The 24518-nt window shown below is 43.4% G+C and overlaps 1 protein-coding gene and 1 pseudogene across 1 annotated transcript; one reads left to right on the forward strand and one right to left on the reverse strand.

Annotated features, from left to right (window-relative positions):
* The first annotated feature begins 5455 nt into the window (after positions 1-5455).
* Positions 5456-10753, forward strand: LOC136485401 (serine--tRNA ligase, chloroplastic/mitochondrial-like). Its single transcript, XM_066482295.1, has 10 exons — positions 5456-5701; positions 5771-5949; positions 7593-7686; positions 7765-7913; positions 8165-8257; positions 8793-8972; positions 9507-9673; positions 9888-10022; positions 10124-10217; positions 10302-10753. Exons 1-10 carry the CDS (start codon positions 5539-5541, stop codon positions 10584-10586), a joined length of 1539 nt encoding a protein of 512 aa, XP_066338392.1. The 5' UTR covers positions 5456-5538; the 3' UTR covers positions 10587-10753.
* A 12202-nt stretch (positions 10754-22955) lies between these two features.
* On the reverse strand, positions 22956-23663 carry LOC136485402 (kafirin PSKR2-like; annotated as a pseudogene).
* Between the last annotated feature and the right edge of the window lie 855 nt (positions 23664-24518).

The following is a 24518-nucleotide window of genomic DNA, read 5'->3' on the forward strand; positions in this document are numbered from 1 at the left end:
GGTGGGTTGACCAGTTGACCTCCAGAAGAGATGGGTTTTCTTCACTTCAAAGTTGGGGCCGTATGGATCTTTTTTGGTCAAATGAAAGAAAAACATACTATGTTAGAAGGAAGGTACGATTCGTAATTTGTTATGATCGAGTAGACTCCCTCCGTCCATAAAACAATACAATTACAGGATCAATACCGGTTAAGCATAGCTCAAGTTTGACCAAGCTCAAATAAATAGTATTAATATTTATGTCTCTAAATAAATTTATTATTAAAAATATATTTTGTAACTAATCTAATGGTACTAATTTTATATTATAAATGCTAGTATTTTTTATATAATTTTAATTAAAGTTCAAACAGTTTGACTTCTCGAAAAATGATAATTGCATTTTTTTTAAGACATAGGAAGTATTTTGTTGGTAACAAAATAAAATAAAAGAAGAAAAATTAATGCAGTATAGATCATCGACTTGTCATGGTAATACCAACTAGGTGTACAAACTCTTGTAAAAAAACTAGGTGTACAAACTCTCTATGAGTCAGCTTATAAAGCACCATACATCCATATTATTTTGGGCTTGTTTGGTTTCCCGCTAAAGTTTACTAAATTTTAGTTACTTTAGCTACTAAACTGTCAAACAAACATACTAAAAAGAGACTAAAGTAGTTTAGTCATATTAGTATCCCAAGGAGATGCTAAAGTGGGCTAAAGTGTCCAGTAGACAGAGGTTGCCCCTCTTTATTACTGGTACCCCACCCTGATTTGTGTATTTATTAGGGGTAGTTTGGTCTTTGTTGAACTGCTTTAATGGCCTTTAGTCATTTTTAGTCGCTAAAATCAAACAAGGATGACTAAAGTTTAGTCATTGGTTTTAATAGCTAAATTTTAGTCGTCGAAAATTAAACAGGCCTTTATCAATGTTTAATCTCTTTTGCATTTATTTTTTTCAAAAAAACATAAACTCTTTTTGTTTTTCCTTAGGGCGGCATTATTTGACTACACAGGGGTGTGTGAGATTTGCAAGGGTGGCGCACTCTAGCCCTGTCCAGCCCGTCACTTCCTTGCACCACGGTTGCTCTTTGCGTCCATTGCCACTCGTGCCCTCGCTGCGCCTCCACAAGCGGGGACCGCCATAGCCAGCTTCTTGGAGGCGAAGCTGGGCTGCTACCCCTACTCTAAACAACTTTCTAAAGCTAGGCCATAGTGGCACAAAGTCCAGACATTCAGCTTGTTCGTTGGTTGGTTTCTGAGCTGATAAGCTCGGCTGGTGCTGGTTTTTTTGTGAGAGAAAAACACTGTTGACGGACTGATAAACCCTGACTGAGACCAACAAACGAACAGACTAATTAGCTTATCCATTATCCAACGAGTCTTTTCTATTTGGCCCCTCCTTTGTTTTATGTCAGGCTCCACCACTGGCCATAGCCACCGCTCCTACTCCCACGCCACGTCTAGGGACGCCATTGACATTGGTTGAGTGATCTCATCTCACCCTCATGAACGTCCACTGCTGATGGTAGCGAGTTTGTGTCTATTGTGGGTGAAGACATCCTTCTTCATCGTGGAGATGCTCACCTTGTTGTTAATCATTTGCATGCACCATGTTCGCTTCATTGTTTCTATGGCTTATAAGCCGGCTGATACTGTTTTGTTGTGAGAGAAAAACACTATATCATAGCTGATAAGCATGGCTGATACGATTAAGCGAACATGGTGATGGTCTGGCTCCTACGCCATGCTCGCTTGAACTTATTAGCCTAGCTTATCAGTCATGATACATTATTTTCTCTCACAACAAAACAGCATCAGTCGGCTTATCAGCGGCAGAAACTATCAGATGTTGTTGGCCCTCATATGTCATCTACTCTATTGGGTGCTTCCTTTTTTCCTCGGCCTCCTCCTCCATCGTCATCACGCACTCCCTTCTCATCCTTTGCAGGGACGCTAGGGCTTGGGCTGCAGGCTTATCTGTAGGCTTTGTAATAGATGCACTTGCACGTTAAATGTATGAGTACATCTTTACCTCTATCTAAAATTATCGAGTAAAGAGTTTTTCCAATCCGTTTTTAATTCCTAAAATGCACTCGTGCCCCTTCATATATTTGTATGTAAACTGAACACAAGACTCGTGCTGATACGAGTTAGAATTGTAAGGAAAATGGACCCTAGGCCCATTTACTTTGGATTTTGGTGTTTGATAATCAACACAACCAAATTGGACTAATGAATTTGCAAGTAATTGTTTTGTAGTTCAATATGGTGCAAGACATGACTTTAACGAAGGTGACATGATGATCCCACGATCAACACCATAAGCAAAGACCCTAGAAGCACAAGTGAAGACCCTAGATATCAAGCAAAGTCCAAGTACGAAGATATGAACCAAGCCAGACGCAAGATCGTGAAGAAACGAGAGGTGACCGGACGCGGTCCTTATAGCGACTGGACGCGTCCGATCAAGATGCTCAGCAACGGCAGGCGTCAGCAGCAGTGACCGAACGCTGAGGATTCAAGTGACCGGGCGCGACGATGACACTGTTCACTGTCGCGACAATAGCTTAGCACTGACCGAACGCTGGAGGGTGATCGACCGGACGCAGGAACTGCAGCGTTCGATCGAGTCCAGAGAGATTCCAGAGCGGTGCCAGCGTGACCAAACGCGTACGATCGACAGTGACCGGACTCCGCACCGAGTCCGATCAACGCGCTAGCTTCAATGGTCGGGACGACCGGACGCGTCCGGTCAGGACGACAGCAGCGTCCGGTCAGTAGCAGAAAGGTGGCTTTCATCCGCAACAGCTACTTTCTCAGTGGGGCTTATAAATAGGCCCCCAACCGGCCATTTGAGGAGTGTAAAGCTGAGGAAATGTACCAAGGGTGTTAATACACCATTTTAGTGATCTCCACTTGTATAGTGCTTAGTGATTCATTAGGTGATTAGCGTAGGTGCTTTGCGAAGTGCTTAGGTTGATTAAACCACCGCTTATGCGCTTGCTCTAGGTTTAGGCCTAATGTTTAGTGAGGTTTGCATACCTCTTACCACTCGATGCTTACGCACACCATTGTTGTACATCGGAGGGCTTGTAGTCTTGCGAGATCACACCAACCGCGTTTGTGGTGTGGCCGCCACCGTGTACCAAAGGAAACAAGACCTGCGGCGGTTTGGCCAGAAGCTTGATAGTGAAGGCGGCGGGGAGCGGTCTGGGAGAGGCTTACCGGAAGGCACACCGGAGATCCACTTACGCGTGGAGAAGGCCCGGGGCTATCTATGGAGTTACCCCGGCGGGAGCTTGGCCCCTGCGAGGGATTTCTTACGAGGGGCTCCAATGAGGACTAAGGGGAAGCTTGCGCGCTTCTCGATACCTCAATAAAAATATCGGGGTCATCGACGAGAGTTTGCATATCTCTACCTTACTTTTTAGCTTCCGTATTTACATTATTTACATAAACTCCTTTTGCGGTAGAGATAGCAACACATTAGCAAAATCATAGTTGCATATTTAGATAGTTTATCTTTCTACATAGGTTTTGCTAAGGTTATAAAAAGAGGCCATAGTTTAGAGTTAGAATTTTAAGTTGCATAATTCACCCCCCTCTTGGGCATCATGATCCCCTTTCAAGAATGACTTCTGTCCAATGATGATATAGAATGTGACTTCAAGACATGGGGCCAACGCGCTAACAATGTAGTGGTGGCTCCTCCCGATGTGGAGCCCACCCACCCGTGTTCAATTTCGAGTCTTAGGATTGATTGGGTGTGGCACTAGGTTTGTTCTCCTAAGGAACCAAGTGACATGTTTGTGGATAGCGTGTGTGTGCACGCGCATGCTCGGTAGATAGACTTCTTGGGTAGTCTCACCTACACTTGAGCCTACAGTTAGTACAAGTATCCATAAGAGTCTTATATGATACGGTAATGCTATGATTAGGGCATCCGGACGTTGGACGCTACGTGGCTTTACGTCATCTACGTATATTCACAAATATCTGATACTCCCACGCCACCTCTAAAAAAATCCCCCACTCCACAAGCAGCCAGTAGCCCAAGCCACACATGTTTTGCTTCCGCCAGATCTAGTCCACTCCCACTCTTCCAAAGTCTTACAGTCGAATCATTGCCCGTCAATGGCGTCTCCACCCCACTCAATCGAGGTCCGGACCCCCGATGACTCGCTGCGGCCAACCGCCGCTCTCCTCTCCTCCTCCGTGGCCACACCCTAGCCCTCATTCACCCCCGCCTCCTACTCCTCCTCATTGTGGCCCTCGCTACTGCCCGCCCCTCACCATCATGATCGCGGCATCCAGTGCCATGTGGCCGCTCTCCAAGATCATCCTAAGCCCGTGGTGATGCTCATATCCTTGAATGGCTTCTGCTTCGGGTACCAATATAAGGTCCCTTCTCCCGCACATCCATCGTCTCATCGCTGGCATCTCATCACCTCCTCTTGCGGCTAGAGACGGCAAGGGCGTCGTGGACATGTCGTGCTTTGCGACCGCCTCGAGGCTTGCCACACGTGGTGGTCGCCGCCCACTAGAGTGTCGCATCAGACATGTTACAAGCGTATGTTTAGTGTTTTAGGGTTTTTATATGCATGTTGCAAGTGTGTTCATGTGGATGTTACAAAAGTAGACCGAGATATTGTATAAGTTGCAATGGCTATACACATGTGTTGCAAGCGTTTGTTCCAAATGTTTCATCTGTTTTTTTTCAGACTTATGTTACAAATGTGTTTATTTGGATGTTGGATATGTTTCACACATATGCTGCAAGTGTTTTATCTGGATGTTCCATATGCTTTTGCAATGGTTTTTCAAGTGTTTTCAGGTGTTTTTGCAAGTGTTTCAGATGCATGTTCCAAGTGTTTTGTCTCCCTTCAGACGTATGTTGCAAATGTTTCATCTGGATGTTTCAAAGTAGATCAGGTGTTGCTGCTGGGACTCACTTGCTGTAGCAGGTGTCTCGGCGAACGAAGTAGAGGGGCGCGAGTCGTCTCTGTGTGGGGTCAGAAGGTGCGAGCGGCGGTTGGATGGGCGCGCGGGCCCCATGTGGGTGCGTAAAACGGAGTGTAGGCGTGGGTGTTTGGACGCGCGTTTGTCGGGATGTTTGGCTGAAAAACACTGTTTTGGCTGGTTTGTTGTGAGAGAAAAACACTGTTCGGCTAGTTTGATGAACACTAACACGTGAGGGGGACCGGCCGGCTGACCAGTGAACGAGGCGATATGGCGATGCTTTTGGCGGTGTTAAAGAAACATTCGGATCCTATTACAACGTAAAAACATATTTGCTCGTAAATATAAATAACAAATGTAAGCAAGTCCGTGTGTACACGATTTGTGCATGGGAAAAATTATTGTTTTGAAAAAAATTGCACGAAAATAAAGTTTGCACGATAATTTCATCCAACTAGTCAGATCGGACGGTTGACATTCACTGTTGCCATTGCAAAAGTCCATACGGTCCGGGCGCCCCCAAACAAAATCTCACCCTTCTCTTATCCGCCGCAACGGCCGCCCGCCGGCCACCACCTCCACCTCACCGGCGAGATGCTGACCTGCGGCCGCTTTATCTCCTCCTCCGCTGCTACCAGCACCGCATCCTTCTCCCCGTTTCGGACTCTCACCCGCTCCCTCCTTCGCCGCCCCGCTCCCCGCCTCCTCTCCTCTGCCTCCGTCGCTGCCGCCACCGCCGTCGAACCCGACACCAAAGGTAAAAGCTTTAACCTTCACTCATCATCTCAACGACGTATAGCTATCTAAGCTTCCGTTTTTCTTTCAGGTGGCGGTGGCGTGGGAGGCGGTGCCGGTGCGTTGAGGCCGCAGTGGAAGGCGGCTATTGATTTCAAATGGATCCGGGACAACCGGGATGCCGTCGCCGACAACATCCGGAGCCGGAACTCTACCGCCAATCTGGACCTCGTCCTGGAGCTCTACGATCAGTACCTCGCACTGCAGAAGGTCTGGGGCTTACCAATGCTGGAGCTTTCTGTTGTAGCTGTTCGTGCTGTCTGACTATGCGCTAGATTCGTGCATGGATAAGATTGCGCTGTAGAGGGTCAGGTTCTAGTGCGTGGATTTTGACTTGAGCGGTCAATGGGTATGTACTAGATGGTTGCTCTTTGCTAGGATTTTCATCTGAGGTTATATTTTGAACTGTAGTTTTAAATGCCCTATAATATGACTGATGAACTGACACGGTTTAACTCATTCAGTAATGACTAGTCGGCATGGCTATTGTGTCTCCAGTATTTGTCTTGGCAACAAAAGTTAGAAACATAACTCAAAAGGCTGAACATGGATTGGGATAGAATATTTGCAATATGATTTAACTTTGTCTTTAGGATAATTCAGAGTTCTTTTATCCATTGAATTTCCATTCAATCATACAACACTTGAGTTGCATACAGATCCAATGTTCACAAAAAATGGCTCAACGTACATTTTAAGAAATCAATTGTCCATGAAAGTCGAATCTAGACCCTGTACTTTTTATGGAGCTCTCTTTCAGATATACCTTGTTTTGCATTACATCAGGCAATTATTGAATTGTAGTGAATGAGTATATATTCTTTCAATCTTAGATGGTTTTGGTTGGCCCTTAAGAGCCTGTTTAGAAGCATGGTTTTATATAAAAAGCCAGTGTAAATTACAAGCTTGGAAGACTTTACACCTTGAACTAGAAAATGCTGTTTGGATGCCTTGTGAACCAACTAGGTTTACCCCTGTATTAGATTGATCCAACTGGAATAAAAAAATTATCTATCAAGACGCCAATAAAAATATGACAGATATCCGTCTCCTGCACGGCCGCATGCCCGATTCAATCTCGCCATCTCCATGGCGGAAGGAGCAGATCTCTCTGTTGGTCCTCTTGCTTCCCCTATGGCCTCTCTCGGCCATCTCCATTCCCTCTTCCTAGATCTCTATCCCTACTCATCAAATCATCATCTCCATTCCCTGTTCCTGGATCTCTCTCTGCTCACCAGACTGCAACAAACTCTGAACTCTGATGAACTGCAGTTGATTCGGGTGCTTCTATGCTAGCTCTGTCGAGTCCGAACTCTGAAGTGGCAATTGCAATTCCTAGAGCTTGAATCCGACGTTTCCTCACCTGGCTGCAGAGGATGAGAGTGTGTGACCTGTCAACTACAGTGGCGGCGGCTGGTGCTTTTGTGGAAGAAGGCTGTCTCACATATTTGCCAAACAAATATTTTACAGAGGAAACAAGTTACAACTGTATTCTTGTGCACAAGATATTACCACCGGAAGCTAATTACACGTTAATAAAACTACGAAGCTGCCAAACAGGGCCTAACTGTTTTCAGATTGTGCTCTTAGCAATTTATCATTCATGATAACAAAGCTAAGTTACAAAATTTTTATCATCCTTGTGATTCTTGTTCATGTGGTGCACACCTGCTATTTCCCTTTAAATGGTTCCATTCTAGAAGTTTTATCTTCTGCGTAAGACATGTGCGATAGTTAGATACAGTAGCTGTCTATATATGCACTTGATGAACACAATTGGTTAATTCAGTTACACAATGTAATACGGTGGTAACAGAACGATGGCAACAATTCCTAATTATGACAGATGACAGGAGGTTGAACGGCTCCGATCTGAAAGAAATGCAGTTGCTAACAAGATGAAAGGGAAACTAGACCCATCTGTACGCCAAGCCCTTGTTGAAGAAGGTAGAATGAGTACTTTATGCAAGCATGAAGATAACGATTCACCACTATATTAGTTTTACCCATTTTGAGTTACTACAGGTAAGAACCTGAAAGAGGGGCTTATAGCACTTGAGGAGGATCTTGTTCAGCTGACAGATAAGCTTCAACTTGAAGCTCAAAGTATTCCTAACACTACCCATCCAGATGTTCCTGTTGGGGGTGAGGAAAGCTCTGTCCTCAGGAAAGAGGTAAGTGTTGTTTTATACTTCCTGTTACCTTTCTACTTTGTAAAAAAGGGGGTAGACCCAGTGCCGGAGGCTCCCACATGAGTGGGGTCTGGGGAAGGGAAAAACTGAGGCAAGCCTTCTCCCCGCAAAATCTGCGGAGAGGCTGCTTCGAACCCGCGACCTGGTGACTCAGTGAGACAACTCTCACCACTGCACCAGGCCTGCCCTTCTACTTTGTACATTTAATAATTTATTTTGATTGAACTGTGCAGGTAGGCAGTCAGAGGAGCTTCACTTTTACAATCAAAGATCATCTTCAGCTGGGGAAGGAACTTGATTTGTTTGACTTTGATGCAGCAGCTGAGGTATAATTGCAACAACTTTTGCTAACATGATATACATTTATGTACGGCAACACACTGCAGCAAGTTGTTCAATAAGATATTTTCGGATACACCAAAAAATTCAAACTGCATGACGTCAAGTAAATAGATCTAAAATTCTCTGAAAACTTATTTAGTTAAATTTGCCTTGTCTTAGTGAAAGGGTCTGCAGCCTAGTGGCACAACAACGTTAGTAACCTGGACTTGACTTCCTGTGGGAGTGAATTTAAACAGGCCTGGGTTAGAAACACCCCTCGTTGGCTGTGTTCCTGAGTTATACGTGTAACCATTTGAGTTGTTTTCAGCGAGATACAAAATGGCCACAGGAATGTGTCCTGGGTGCTCAGTGGCACATCCAAGGCAGCCGGCCTTCAGGGTGTTTTTCCGCCTATGTTTGAGAAGCGTGCGTCTTCTTAATGCAATGTCGTTGGGGTTTCCCTCATATATCGAGTTTTCTTTGAAGTTTCTATATAAGTAGATTTATTATTTGGTCTTTTCTTTGTACTGTCTTGCACAGGTCAGTGGTTCGAAGTTCTACTACTTAAAGAATGAAGCTGTTTTGCTGGAGATGGCCCTAGTAAATTGGGCTATTTCAGAGGTCTCCAAGAAGGGTTTCACACCACTCATAACTCCAGAGATTGTAAGATCATCTGTTGTTGAGAAATGTGGCTTCCAGCCAAGGGCTCAAAACACTCAGGTATGAACTCCCCTGTTAAAGATGGTATTTAAGGTTTAGTTATTTCTATCATAAAAGACATGAGAATAGTCATTTTAACACATTCTGTTGTCTAGTGACTTGTATTTATTCTTACATTATGTTTGCATTAGCAGCTATTTGGTATGTTGGATTACTCCCTGTAATAACAACATAGTTTCTGTTTTGGGCATTGATGGAGTCATTGAAACATAATGCTAGCCACTATTTCTATTATAATATATGTATTAAAAATGACAGTGAAGTTATATTATTATGAAAATGAAACTACCATTTGAGATAAATATATTCATATAATACAAAAGGATGTCCCTAGCCAAATTTTAGAAAATTCAGTCACATGCGACCCACAATTTCAACCTTGCCTGACTAAAGTATTTGATTGCCTGTGATATGTTGCTGTGGTGTTATATGCTGTTCAATTTAACTATTTCAGTTCCTTCTTGGTTCAGAGATACATTTCTAGTTGTTATTGTTGATGTGTGCTAAAATGATTGCTTGCGCTTTGCTCCGCAGGTCTACTCAATTGAGGACAGTGATCAGTGTCTCATAGGCACTGCTGAAATTCCTGTTGGAGGCATCCACATGGACTCAATACTTGCCGAATCTGCTTTGCCTTTAAAATATGTAGCATATTCACACTGTTTTCGCACAGAAGCTGGTGCAGCAGGTGCTGCCACTAGGTTGGTCTATTCTCCTTTTGCCTGAGGTTATGAACTTTTTTGTTTATTGATTTTTGAACATGAAGATTTATCATTGTATGAGTATGTATATTTGGTTCTGCTCTTTTGAATGCTTAAAAACTGTGGTAAAAACAAACTTCCACATGCTCTGCATTGAGATTAATTTTACAGTGCATTTGTAAAGTTGCTAAGTTTATCATTTTATCATGAACAGGGGCCTCTATCGGGTACATCAATTTAGCAAGGTTGAGATGTTCATATTCTGTCAGCCAGAGGAAAGTGACAAATTGCATGAAGAACTTATTACAATTGAAGAGGATCTTTATGCATCACTCGGACTTCATTTCAAGTGCTTCCTGTTCCATTTAATTTCTTTGCCATACCCATTTTTGAGACGAAATTTCATGCCATAGATGTACTAATGCCAGTGCCAATATACCCCTTTTATAGAACTCTGGATATGGCAACTGGGGATCTGGGTGCACCAGCCTACCGAAAATTTGACATCGAGGCGTGGATGCCAGGCCTAGAGCGATACGGTGAGGTAAGGGGCAAGCATCCCAGGCTTGTATACATCTTCTCAACATTTCCTTCAATCATGCTGATGATTCCTGATCAAATTTTGCAGATCTCCAGTGCGTCAAATTGTACCGACTACCAAAGTAGGCGACTTGGCATCCGTTACCGTCCATCACCCTCGGAGCCTCCATCAACGAACACCAAGAAAGGGAAGGGAGCTGGCTCAGGCCCTACGCAGTTTGTCCACACACTCAACGCAACAGCAGTAGCAGTGCCTCGTCTGATAGTATGCATTCTAGAGAATTTTCAGCAGGATGATGGGTCGATTGTGGTTCCAGAGCCGCTAAGACCCTATATGGGTGGACTTGAGGTGCTCTCCCCAAAATTCAAGTGACCCTCTACAGTCACCCACGGTTGAGCTTGTGGGCTTAGAACTGTCTACAAATATACACTACTGAGTTTTGTGATTGGTGCTCCTGTTTCATAAGTAGGCTTATCCTTTTTTTTTCCACCTTTGTTCTTGAATAGTCCTGTAAGCTGGTGCACATTATATTGGTCATCTACTCTAATCTGCATATAGCACTACAAACATGCGCATGGCTTAGCTTTTGAGGTCAATGAACTGAAAGAGGCACCATCTTTTGATTCATGACTCATGAGTGGCAGGTCAGATTCTGCCGAGGAAGCAGTCGGGTAGTAGCAGCAGCACACCGTGTCTGTGGTGCTTACGGTGTCTCGTTCGGAGGAGGTTTGAGCCGAGTTCGCCTAGATTCTGAGCTTACAGATAGTCTCTATGGCGGCAATGGCGGCCGGTGGAACAGGTCGGGAAAAACGGCGTGACTTCGGTCACATCGGGCTTGACCATGATGGGCTTGGTAGGTAGCTACTGGGAGGTGGCGGTCAGGGAGGTAAAGGAAGTCGGTGGATGGTGGCGCACCAGCGGCCAATTTGGCCGGGTGATGGCGAGGCAGCGCGGGAGCAGAGAAACAGGGACCGAGCAAGCTAGAGAGCTGGGTGCTCGGGTGCTGCTTGACGTTCTCCACTTCGCAGAGGGGCGTAGCCGCGTAGGAATGTGGACGGGTGTGGCGTGTCGAGCGCGCAGGGCAGACACCGGCGGCCGCGTGGCGCTGCCGGTCGGGCGGGCGAGCACCGTTCTGCCGAGTTCAGTTCCGACTTCGAGCTGTTCGGCCAACTGAAACTGACGACTTGGACTCAGATTTTCTCGCGATTTCGTGTGTCAACTAGAGGATCGATCTTGAACAAATTCGAAGAGTAATCACAGGTCGCCAATGTTTGTTAAGGCACTTGGTTGATTTGTATTAGCTTGTGGTTCAGGATATTCAGGGGCTCAAAGTTTTGCCAATTTCATTGTGTCGGTGTTTTTTATCGGCAGATATTCGGTTTTTGAAGGAACTCGCTTGATGCAAAGAACAACCACAGTCGGGACATAAAATTTATACTGGTTCGGACCCTCGGGAAGCAAGTAAAAACCTTACATCCAGTTGCTACTTGTTTGTATTACGATCTCGTCGAATAGCGAGATGGCGATTACAAGATGGCTATGCCTATGAGAGTTTGGATGATTACAACAAAGGGTATTGCTAGCTATTTATATCCGGGATCAACTTGCCCCTAAAGCTAAGAAGTCGTGCCCCAGTCAGAGTCTTGACGTAATCATGAGATATCCTTCCTTGAATAGGGCCATTGTGGCTAGTCAGGTCTCTTCTGATCTGGAGTCGGTAACCAGCATATCCGGTAGTCGGGATTCCTGGGAGTATGGCATTGTCACATTGTTACAGAGTTTCCAGAGATTCAGAGTTTGACATTAAAGAAAAAAGAGATTCAGAGTTCAGGGTGTTTCATCTACTTTTGCCAACTTTGGTTCGATTGTTTACGTGCTAAACAGGTTGAAACATCGTAAAGTTCACTTGTAGAAGTTACAAATCTTAGTTTATCACTTGACCAAGTTTGCGTTTCAATTTTGAAGGAATTTGGTCGGAAACATGAATCTTGTTTCTGGGAATCGAGAAAATTTTGGAAGTGTTGGTTGACAGTACATTTTTGCCTATTTTGAACACTCACGAAAATATCAAAATCCCAACAAAGCTCATCAGACCTATGCCAAATAAAGAGGAGTGACCAATCTATAACGTGCTTACTGCACTCCGACAAGTTTAACTGTAAAACATTCTTGTGTTGAGCCCGAAACATCGCTAGCCAACGTTGATTCCTGGCAACGGTGCGATTATTTCCCGTGCCTTTTCCCATCTCTTCCGACAAAACCTAATTATCATTATTGGAAGAACAGGACGTGGGTCGGCGGTCACTAACGATTAAATCCGACTGCCAATTAAAGTTCAAAACGGGAGAAATAAATAGTCTTTTGACACATATGCCTTTACTATTAACCTAGTTCCACTTGTATCGGAGAAAACATGTTTTTGTAGGACATACATTCGAATACAAGTGGAAAACCAAGTAAAATGCGCAATTCAAAAAGCGTAATGCAGAAATGCGCAAAGGAAATAAATAGAGAAGCCCACCAACACGCCAAGACTGGGCCGGGCACCACCAAGGAAGCAACCTAGACCCAGATAGCCCACCAGAGCAAGGCGGTGGCCAGCGGGGCCAGCCCTGGTGCGGCCGCACCAGGGGTGCCAGCACCGCCTCTTGGGCCCACCTCGCTCTGGCGGTTGAATGGCGGCATGCAAAGGCGGCTCAGGGTGGTTTCCTAATTTATCAGAGCCAAACCGACCATGAGCTAGTATAAATGTAGGGGTGGAGGTCTCTCACAAACACACACCTCATTTGTAGCCAAGCACCTCACACCACATCTTGTACTCTTTTAGTTCTTAGTAATAGTCTTTGGAGCTAGCAAGAGCTACTTGGAGAGCTTGTCTCCTTGGATTTGGAAGAAAAGCAACACTTGGTATGAATATAAAGAGTTCTTCCATAGTCATGCTCTCATACTTACAATATAGCAATGCATATGAACTAGACTATAGTTCTCATGTTATAATCATAATATATGACCTAGTATATAGTTTGTATGCTATGATCTTGACATATAGAACTTTATGCTTAACCATTCATATGATTTGTATGAGTAGAAGTAGAGCTAGGGTTGAGGTGGTGGTTCGTCGTTCCTTCAGGTTTGCCCATATTCTTGCTTGTCAATGCGTAGGGTCAGAGTCCTAGGGGGATATGGGTGGTTTCTTTGTACACGGGCGTGGTGCTCGGGTACATGGGAACCTTCGGATATGATGGTATCCCATGTTTGAGGGGTAGGCGGCAGGTGGTGATAGCCCTGTCCGTCCCTTATAATCCCCCACGTCCGGGTATTGTGTAGGAGTCTTAAAGTCTCCCTGGCTTGCTAGTAGACCAGTGCTCGGAGATCTCCCCATCCATCTCACACTTAGTTCTAACTCTAGTCATGTAACTTGTATGATCATTGACTGTTCTTTGCACGGCTATATTAGAACATGCCGGCTCCACTTAGGAACATTCTTTTATTCTTTGTTTTCCTTTTATCCTCGAGGTTAGCCAAGATGTGTGTCCACTATCCATGAAATACTGTTTTTACCCCTGTCATGTACTATGGTCCACTATGCAAGTATGTAATCATGTTTATAACTATGCTAGACTCTTATACCTTGCCCTCCTTTGAGAAAATATAAATAAAGATAACTTGAATACTTCTGGGTGAAATGCTACAACGATAGATCCGTGTGCTTGCGGATATTCTCTGTAATCGTTAAGAACTATCGTTGTTGGTGTTTCTTGGTGGTGTTGCTAAGATTAACTCAATCTTAGTAATGGTGTTAAGAAATACCAACAAGCATTTCTGGCGCCGTTGCCGGTGATGGATTTAAAACCTCCTCACTTGGTGATTGCGCTAAGAAATGCCAACAAGCATTTCTGGCGCCGTTGCCGGGGAGGGCATAGGTTGAAATAATCTAGCATGTCACAAACAATGATCACATGCATATAATGGTAGCCATAGTTTATGCAGGCTAACTCTGCTTGTTTTCTTGCTGTTGTGGATGAAAACAGGATAGTGTATGAGTGGTTTTGATCTGTTGAACAACTACACCGATAATCCCGAGGCACTCCTAAGGAAGAACAGGTCTCATACCGCTTCTTCTTCTGCTACTCCACCGACAGTTGAACCAGTCACCCCCGTACCATCCGCAACTACCATCATGGCCAAGTCACTCCGTGACTACTCCACCCTCGCTGTTGCCAACGTGCCCATTAGGCCCGCAATCAACACGGGCACTAGAAACTTTGATCTCTGGACTAGCGTCATTACGATGGTGCAGGCAAACCAATTCTATGGTTTGCCAAGCGAGGACACAAGTGCACACTTGCAACACTTCCGGGAGCTATGCGACACCATTGTCATTAAAGACGTCGCACCATCAAGCATCAGGCTCCATCTGTTTCCCTTCTACCTTGCGGGGAAGGCGAAAACAGTGGTTCTACAAGGAAAAGGAAGCTATCAGTACGTGGGACAAATGTTCCGCGGTGTTCCTCATGAATTTTTTCCCATGGGCAAAACCAATGCCATGAGGGGAAAATTTCAAACTTCCAACAATCTTCACTCGAATCCATCCCTTAGGCATGGGAAAGGCTCTAGGATTACATCCAAGCCTACCCGCACCACGGAATGGAGGATTGGCTTGTGCTCCAGAACTTCTACGAGGGGCTCACGCCCATGTGGAAGGGGCACATAGATGCCGCTGCTAGAGGGGCATTCCTTTCCCTCATTGTCACTAATACCACGGCACTCATCGAGAAGATGGTGGCAAACCCGAGCTAGGGAGAGGAACGAAAACAACAAAAAGGCATGCATACCATGAAGGAGACGTATATGCTTGCCACAAAAATAGACCTGTTACTCTCAAGACTGAATGAAAGGGCCCACGAAAAAGAAGCTATGAAGGCCATCGTTCAGGCCACAGAATCACAAATGACTTGCGAAGTCTGTGGTGAGGTCGAACATTCGGGGAACAACTGCCCCGAAACCCGTGAAGACGCTACGTATATCAACAACGGGTTCCGACAAGGTAACAATAATGGGTGGAACAACCAATCCCGCCCACAAGGAGGTAATTCAAATTTCAACTCCAACTATAATTCGAACCAACCTACCTTGAAAGACCTAGTGCTAGGTCAAGCTAATATAAATGAAAATCTCACTAAAAAGCTAACTTATAATGACAAAATGCTAGAAAATATTAACTTTAAAATAGAAGGTTTATCTTCCTCTGTTCAAAATCAATTGAGCTTCAATAAAATAATAGAAACAAAATCAGCTCAAATTACTGCTGCTATTCCTGTTAATAATTAAGGGAAGATCGCGGGGCAACCCGAGAATTCTCTTGAAAAAGTTAACATAGTGACCACAAGGGGTGGTAAGTCCACTCGTGATCCACCAAATCCTAACCATAAAGTAGGAAAACCACAATGGCAACAAAAGGACGAACCCTCACCCTCAACAAAAACACAAAAAAACCAAGAAGAAGATGAGGAAACGACACCACAAGACTTTGCCGATACAAGCTAATTGCTGTTTCGTACAAGGAAAAGAAAGGAGGCTGTGGATGAGCAATTCGCTTGCTTTGTGGAAATGATAGAGAAGACACATGTGAGCGTACCATTAATGGACTTCATACATGTACCTTCCTACGCAAAATACATCAAAGACATCATCAACAACAAACGACCTTTGCCATCCACGGAGGTCGTAAAGCTGATGGAAGAGTGTAGCACTGCTATACTCAACCGCCTTCCTAAAAAGAAGAAAGACCCTAGGTGCCCCACTATCACATGCTCCATCGGCACCCAGCAGTTTGATCATGCCTTGTGTGAACTTGGGGCAAGCGTAAGCATTATGCCCAAGGTCACCTTCGACAAGTTGAACTTCACACATTTAGCGCCAACGCCAATGATGCTCCAACTGGCGACGGTTCGCTATCCAGCTGGGATTGCCGAAGACATCCCGGTAAAAATTCGAGGTTACTTCGTCCTAGTTGACTTTGTAGTATTGGACATGGAAACAACAAAGGAGTCACCTCTCATCCTTGGGCGGCCATTCCTCAGCACCGCAGGAGCACAAATTGATGTTGGAGCTAGAGAAATCCGCTTCAACATCAATGGCAAAGAAGAAAAGTTTGATTTTCGACCTAGACAAGAGCAATGCTCCATGATCAAAATCAAGTATGGGCCGAATCTACAAGGCATAAGGGAGGTCGAAATACAGCCTCAACTGGTGGACAACCTTGTCAAGAAAAATAAAGAAAACAAAAAGAGGCTGGAGCCAAAGAAGAACAAGGAAGAAACTCCAAAGGTGGTTGCCACACCACCAAAGAAGGAAAAGGTGTGGAAACAAAAACAAGAAGCTCCAAAGTCCACCACCACACCACCAAAAACCAACAAGTGTGGAAACCAAAGAAGGTGCAATGATCTGAGTCTACTCCCCTGGGCACGGATGTACCATCCTCAAGCAAGAAATGAAGGGAGAGGAGTCCTGCTCATTGGACTTTAAACATTGAGCCCTTACCGAAGGTAAATCGGTAGTTATCATTTACAATTTGCTTAAACTCTCTATATAATAAAACTATATACTAAAAGAAAAATAATAATAATATAGATTAGTTCATCCTTACATATATTTCCACTTAAATAAAACTTGTTCATCCTTCCATGTTCTATACAAAGTATGCTTGGGTTTAGGTATGGTTCTTGCGCGATCATGCTTCCATAGCCTTTTTAATTTAAGCATGGTGCCTAGATTATTTGGCCTACCTTGATCAAATTAAACATATTTGATCACTGTACCAAAAACTGCTGAGTATAGACATGGATGAGTTAAGCATAATAAAAATAATTTACCTCAGAGTCGTCACCAAGCAACATGCCACGCACCGGGCCTGGAGCTAGCTTGGGGGAGGGCCCCGCAAAGGTAACATGTATCTTTTATCACTTATATTACTTAAATATGATAAAAATAGCAAAAATATGAATTCCACTCTCATATGTGTTTAAGGAATGTTTAGTTTCTCCTAAGTTGAAATGATGAATAGTTGCTCTGTCTATAATTCATCTATGCCTAGGTTATAACTTAGTATTCCCCTAGATTTAAGTTTGTTGGCTAAAAATGTTTCATCCTAAGGGCCTGTTTGGTTGGTGACCAAAACTTGCCGAGCCTAACCTTTGACAAACTTTGGCTACCATAGAAAGTGTGGCGAGCAAAATCAAAGCCAAACTTGTGGCAAGTTTTGGCACGAAAATGAGTCTATGACATGTGGGGCATGGTGCTAGGAAAGTTCGGCATGCCATAGCTGTGGCAGTGAACCAAACAGATGCCGAAGAAACTATGGCATGACCAACCTTTGGCATGGCAAGCTTTGGTCTCCAACCAAACACGCCCTAACTTGAAAACTTGTGGGTTGCAAATGCATGCTCCTTTTCTAAGTCGTTGCGAGTATGATATGGTACAAATAGAATTTACTATGACTTTGTTCTAAGAGAAACTTGACATCCAGAGATTTTATTTTAAAAAATGCTAAAAATCAAAAGTTCCTCAATGATTATGAATACCTACTAAGGCCATATGCCATAATATTAAAATTCAAACCTTAGTCATATGCTACTTGTTATTGCATTGAGCTTTGTCAAATTATTGTGACCCTTGTTGTGATTCTCGTCATGCACCCATGATCAAGACACACATACACCCACAAATAAATTGCTCCATTCGTTTATCATGTGTCTCTCTCTCTAAAATTTTTTCATGTGCCAAAAAAGAATAGTATGGGCTACGCTTTAAAAAAAATAAAAGAAAAAATATGCATGCTAAAGAGCATGAAGAAAAGAAAAGAAAAGAAAAAGAAAAGAAAGAAATAAAGATAGCCCATACTTTCAAATAAAGGCATTCATCCAAAAAGAGAGAGTCATGATTCAAGGGGTACCAAAAATATTTAGAATTAGGACTTTATGAAAATTCTACACTTACATGTCTTGATAAAAGTGTATGACTTGCATCTCCTTGAGGTCCGATTTTTGACATAGCAAAATATGTGATGCAAGTATGCCCCACTGTTCATACCTACCTAAAACTCCACTCAAAAGCCTTAGTGGTTGGATATGAAAAAGAAGGCAAAATGTAAAATGCCTTGGTGAGGTTTCATACACATTGAGCGATCGAGAGAATCATTTGAGCAACTTACATTTGTTTTGCAAAACCCATAAAACTTTCAGATAGATGGTTGATCAAGGAATGAATGATTGGTGATTCTGTTATAACCATTCTATCTTGCAACCACCCAAGAACTTGGAAAAGCTATACGCCCCACAGGGATCAAGGTAAAGGGTGGATAAAACGCCGACTTATTTGAATTGCAGAAGAACACTTTGTTATAGGCATGGTACTTATGAATTATATTTGGCATAGTAGCAACTCCTGATCAACAACCAAGTACTTAGCTATTTGCTCAGGACGAGCAAAGGTTAAGCTTGGGGGATTTGTTGGCGGTCACTAACGATCAAATCCGACCGCCAATTAAAGTCCAAAACAGGAGGAATAAACAATCTTTTGACACATATGACTTTACTATTAACCTAGTTCCACTTGTATTGGAGAAAACATGTTTTGCAGGACATACATTCGAATACAAGTGGAAAACCAAGCAAAAGACACAATTTGGAAAGCGTAATGCAGAAATGCGCAAAGGAAATAAATAGAGAAGCCCACCTACACGCCAAGACTGGACCGAGCACCACCAAGGAAGCAACCCAGGCCCAATCAGTAGCCCACTAGAGCAAGGTGGTGGCTAGTGGGGCCAGCCCTGGTGCAGCCGCACCAGGGGTGCTAGCACCACCTCTCGGGCCCACCTCGCTATGGCGGTTGTATGGCGGCATGCAAAGGTGGCTCAGGGTGGTTTCCTAATTTATCAAAGCCAAACCAACCATGAGCTAGTATAAATGTAGGGGTGGAGCTCTCTCACAAACACACACCTCATTTGGAGCCAAGCACCTCACACCACATCTTGTACTCTTTTAGTTCTTAGTAGTAGTCTTTGGAGCTAGCAAGAGCTACTTGGAGAGCTTGTCTCCTTGGAAGAAAAGCAACACTTGGTATGAATATAAAGTGTTCTTTCATAGTCATGCTGTTATACTTACAATACAACAATGCATATGAACTAGACTATAGTTCTCATGTTATAATCATAATATATGAACTAGTATATAGTTTGTATGCTATGATCTTGACATGTAGAACTTTATGCTTAATCATTCATATGATTTGTATGAGTAGAAGTAGAGTTAGGGTTGAGGTGGCGGTTTGTCGTTCCTTCGGGTTTGCCCATATTCTTGCTTGTCGATCTGTAGGGTCGGAGTCCCAGGAGGATATGGGTAGTTTCTTTGTATACAGACGTGGTGCTCGGGTACACAAGAACCTTTGGATATGATGGTATCCCACGGTTGAGGGGTGGGCGGTCAGAGGTGATAGCCCTATCTGTCTTTTGTAATCCCCCACGTCTAGGTATTGTGTAGGAGTCTTAAAGTCTCCCTAGCTTGATGGCAGACCAGTGCCCGGATATCTTCCCATCCATCTCACACTTAGTTCTAACTCTAGTCATGTAACTTGTATGATCATTGACTGTTCTTTGCACGGCTATATTAGAACATGCCAGCTCCGCTTAGGAACATTCTTTTATTCTTTGTTTTCCTTTTATCCTTGAGGTGTGTCCACTATCCATGAAATACCATTTTTACCCCTGTCATGTACTATGGTCCACTATGCAAGTATGTAATCATGTTTATAACTATGCTAGACTCTTGTACCTTGCCCTCCTTTGGGAAAATATAAATAACGACACCCTGAATACTTCTGGGTGAAATGCTACAACGATAGATCCATGCGCTTGCGGATATTATCTGTAATTGTTAAGAACTATCGTAGTTGGTGTTTCTTGGAGGCATTGCTAAGATTAACTCAATCTTAGTAATGGTGTTAAGAAATACCAACAACCATTTCTAGCGCCGTTGCCGGTGGTGGGCTTAAAACCTCCTCACTTGGTGATTGCGCTAAGAAATGCCAACAATGTGCTTGCACCTAATGACTATGAGTCAAAAGATATGGGGAGTAGTAGAGATGGGGAATAGTAGAGGAGTTTATTGTGTTGGACATGAAAGATCCTACCCCAAGAGAGGAAGAAAACTTGCAATTGCAAAGATTTTCAAGTCAATCAAAGACTTGAGATGGCACATCAAGTTTGGAAGAAGCTTGAGCATTCCTATGAGGGGACTTCGGTGGTCAAGGAAGCCAAACTTTATATCTTCAAAGACAACTATGCTAAGTTCAAGATACAAGAAGATGAAAGTGTGTCAGAGATGTGTCCATATACTCAATGTCATTGTAAATAAGCTAAGGAATTTGGGGCACAAGGTATGGTGGATGATGAAGATTACTCCCACCGATTCTAGAGATTCCTACCACAAAATTTGACACATTGGTCACCATCATTGTGAGGGGTGGCTTGAAGGGCATCATCCCGACCAAAGTACTAGGTGATGTGTGGTCACTCAAGATATATACCATGAGGAAAGGGTTGATAAGAAAGATGAGAAGAAGAAGAGAGTGCCATTCGAAGCTACATCCTCTAAGGGCAAGAGCAAGAAGGAAGAATCAAGTGATGATGATGCTATCACAAGCTAAGTGTAGAAGATGAAGAAATAACTCTCTTTGTGCATAACTTTGACAAGTTCATGAAGAAAAAGGGCTATGGTTCTAGAAGAAGAAGATCTTCATCCAAGAGGAAGGAGGAGATGAGATGTTGATGAGGACATCACTCAAGCTGGAATCCATCTCGGATTCTAGGAGCAGTCCCGGGTAAAATCAACACCTAGGATGCATATAGACTCTATTTTTGATGATACACCTATGTATGGAAAGATAATTTCATAAGCTATCCAATGACATTGGTTGATATAAAAATTCCACCGGAGTCATCAGGGATCGTCGAAACAAGTTAGCATCCAAAATCTATCAGGGTGCTGTGACACCGTCTTGTAGTCCGTTGGGCAATGTATGAACTTAGAGCCCATTAGGGGGGCGACATCTGAGAGTTTGCATTCCTAAAACATTATAATTATTCGCTGCCACCCTTAGGGTTTGGGTTTTGTTTAGTTCTCGCTTTCCTTGTGAAACAAACATTATTCGTAGTTCTTGTAACACCAAGTTCGACTGCTATGAATCAAGGCCCCTATTCATATTCTTGTTTCCCTATGTCGACTAATCCTTTCAAATCAAGACTTGACCTCCTATTAGTTTGATAAACTTCATCTATATTTCAATATCATATTGCCTTGTTCAAGTTCTTGCTTGCATTCTCGATTCATTTGTAGGAAAAGCCTTCTAGGCAAGGTCAAACACGTTGTGCGTGGTTGAACCAACAGAGTTTCGGTGTAATGGTTGTAGGGGTCCGAATCAAACTTAGTTTGAAGCCTGGATCATGAACGTCTAGTTCTCCACCAATCAAAACTATCATACCTATCGAAAGATTAGGTCGCGTCTACATCAGATGCTATGAGTGTAGAGATACTAGTCATCTTATGGCCGATTTCCCAAAGAAGGAGAAGAGCTCCAAGAAGGACAAGGGCAAGTCTAATGAAGATTAACTTAGGGAAAAACTAGAGCAAGTAATAAACTAGAGCAGAGGGAGTATATGCTGAGCTCTAGCCCTTGATTCAAATAGATGAACATCTAGCTTAAACCGAAGTCAAAGTTAACTTATCTCAATATAGTACGGAGAATGATAAATTTGATGCCACTTTTGTTCTTTCCACCATCTACGATATGAATCTGCCCTTCAATATACAGATGAAGAGGATCATGGCCAACCTCCTAGCTGTTCGAAACAAAAGTCATTAGGGCTCAAAGGCATATATCCATTCAAGAAGAAAAACAACATGATCATTAACATAAACCTTGCTCAGCTATGCTGCAAAGACTCAGGATAAAGGAGACTAAGATGGGGTTACATTGATTTTTCAGGCAAAAACTACAACATGTAGACTTGAAGTTCCATGACAACACACTGCTTCATACCCTTTTTCACTAGAACAATGAGCACATAGGTACACATATTTAATTCCATGGTGTCGACTCAAAGATATTTCAGATTTCCCTACACACAAGTTGAATCTAGTCCGAAAGAATCTCGAGAACGTGGGGATAATAACCTTACACTTGAATGGTTGTTACTTTAATCTCGGGATGTTACTTCTGGGTTTTGATAGCCCCGCTCTAAATCATATTTTACTCGGTGCGGTGTTCATCAGCAAAGATCCCATCTTTGGTAATGCTACCTAGAAGAAAAGTGAGCTACCATGTTGAGCAGCCAATTTGACACAAGTTCGGTGTCCCTCTATAAAATTTGCTCTAACATATTCGTGGCATATTAAACTTCACGTTCATCATAAATTTTTTTGGCGTCGAGTTTTATACTCTGTTGTTATGTACTTCGAAATTGTTACTGATAGGGTCTAGTTGATTTAATGCCCTTGGCCTTGTCAAGTTCATGGGCTCCAATTATTTCCTTATTTTTCTACAATGTTATGTTTCAATTGATTATACAGAGAAAAAAAATTAAGGAATAGACTCAGATAAATCTCAATCAATGTATTAATTATTTTTGGGAAGTCGCACACGCCGACACAAGAACATTATTACCAAGTACAACTCATTTGTATTCTAGAAGAAGGCACCTCCAATGATGGGTTGCTGCCACGACAAGGCAGGGTTCATCAAAGACATCTGATTGAATGGCAGCAATTGTTGCTGCTGTAGGAAGGCGACAGCCAATGGGTTAGCTAGTGCCAATGGGTTAATTGGGAGCAGCTGCTGTTGCTGGTGGTAGGCAGCAGCGGTTGCAACAGCCAACTAGGTAAACAGAAGCGGCTGCTGCTGTTGCAGGTATGCAGCGGCGTTCGCCACAGCTAGTTGGTTGAATAGAAGCAGCTGTTGCTGTTGCAAGTAGGCAACAGGGTTTGCCATAGCTAGTTGCCTGAGCGCTGGCAGGAACTATTGTAACTGTTGTTTTTGCAGGTATTCAACGGCATTGGACGCAGCCAGTGGGTTTGTAGGAAGCAGCTGTTGCAGCTGCAAGTAGGCGGCAGGGTTTGCCATAACTAGTTGACTGAACGCTGGCAGGAACTGCTGCTGTTGTAGTTGCGCTACGATGGTCTGTACTAGTAGGTGAACTGAGGATTGCTGTTGCAATTGGGCAGTTGGTTGTTGTAAGATGCTTGCCGCGAGCACCTGTTGTAGCCTATAGGCCCGCAGAACTGGGTGTTCATACTCCATAGCAGTAACTGGTGAGCACTGCGGAATGATGAACGCAGTTGTAGCGCTCATCGAAAGAGCAAGGAGTGCAAGGAGGGCAAATATCTTGACAGCCATTGTTGCTAAGATGATGCTAGTGCGTTTCACTTGGCAAGCTTTTGATTGCTGTCTATGATACAATGATATGGGTGGCGGATTAGCTATTGATTTGGGGCCTATTTATACAAGTGAGAGCTCACGTATATTTGTTCAGATCTCGGATTTTGCCAAAAACGGATGAGCTAGAGATGACATGGCACCTAGTCAACTTCGACGCTTAGTTATTAGTTTTGTTGGATTATATGGTATGTGTTCGCAAGATAGTGTCCACTACGTGCTATAAAAAAGTGCCCTTTTCTATAATTCTCTAGATACATGAGGAATGACATACATGATAACTTCACCTTTACCCATGACAAAGCCTTAGCCACATCATATTTGTTCCACTTTATAGCCATGATGATTATGTGAAGTTATGACTTGCTCATGTGAATCAAAGCCTTTATCAACGGAATTTATTGTAGCATCGTACTCATGGTTGAAGTATACACAGTGAGACGTTATCAAGCAGCGAGTGAACAAATGCTGCAGGACCGTGGTTAATTGAAGTCCCCGTATGTCTAAAATGCATGCACATGCATCTCTACACCTAAAAAATACCTAGGGGTATCATCAGCGCAAATACTCAGCCCGCTCGACTCTTCTCTCCGTTCCTACATGACTCCGTTTCCTACATATGTCTATTACTGATGTTACCTACGTGACTCAACCTGGATCGAACAAGGGAGTCTAATATACAAATTGGTTACCTATGTACGTCCTTTTCCTAGGTATGTCAGTTCATTGTCGCCAGGGGCATCGACCTCCAAGCCGTGGTGGTCGTGCTTATGGTGCTGGAGTCGCCTGTGTTGATGTACAGCAGCGGCCATGGGC

Source organism: Miscanthus floridulus, chromosome 10, assembly GCF_019320115.1.
Source record: "Miscanthus floridulus cultivar M001 chromosome 10, ASM1932011v1, whole genome shotgun sequence".
NCBI lineage: Eukaryota > Viridiplantae > Streptophyta > Magnoliopsida > Poales > Poaceae > Miscanthus > Miscanthus floridulus.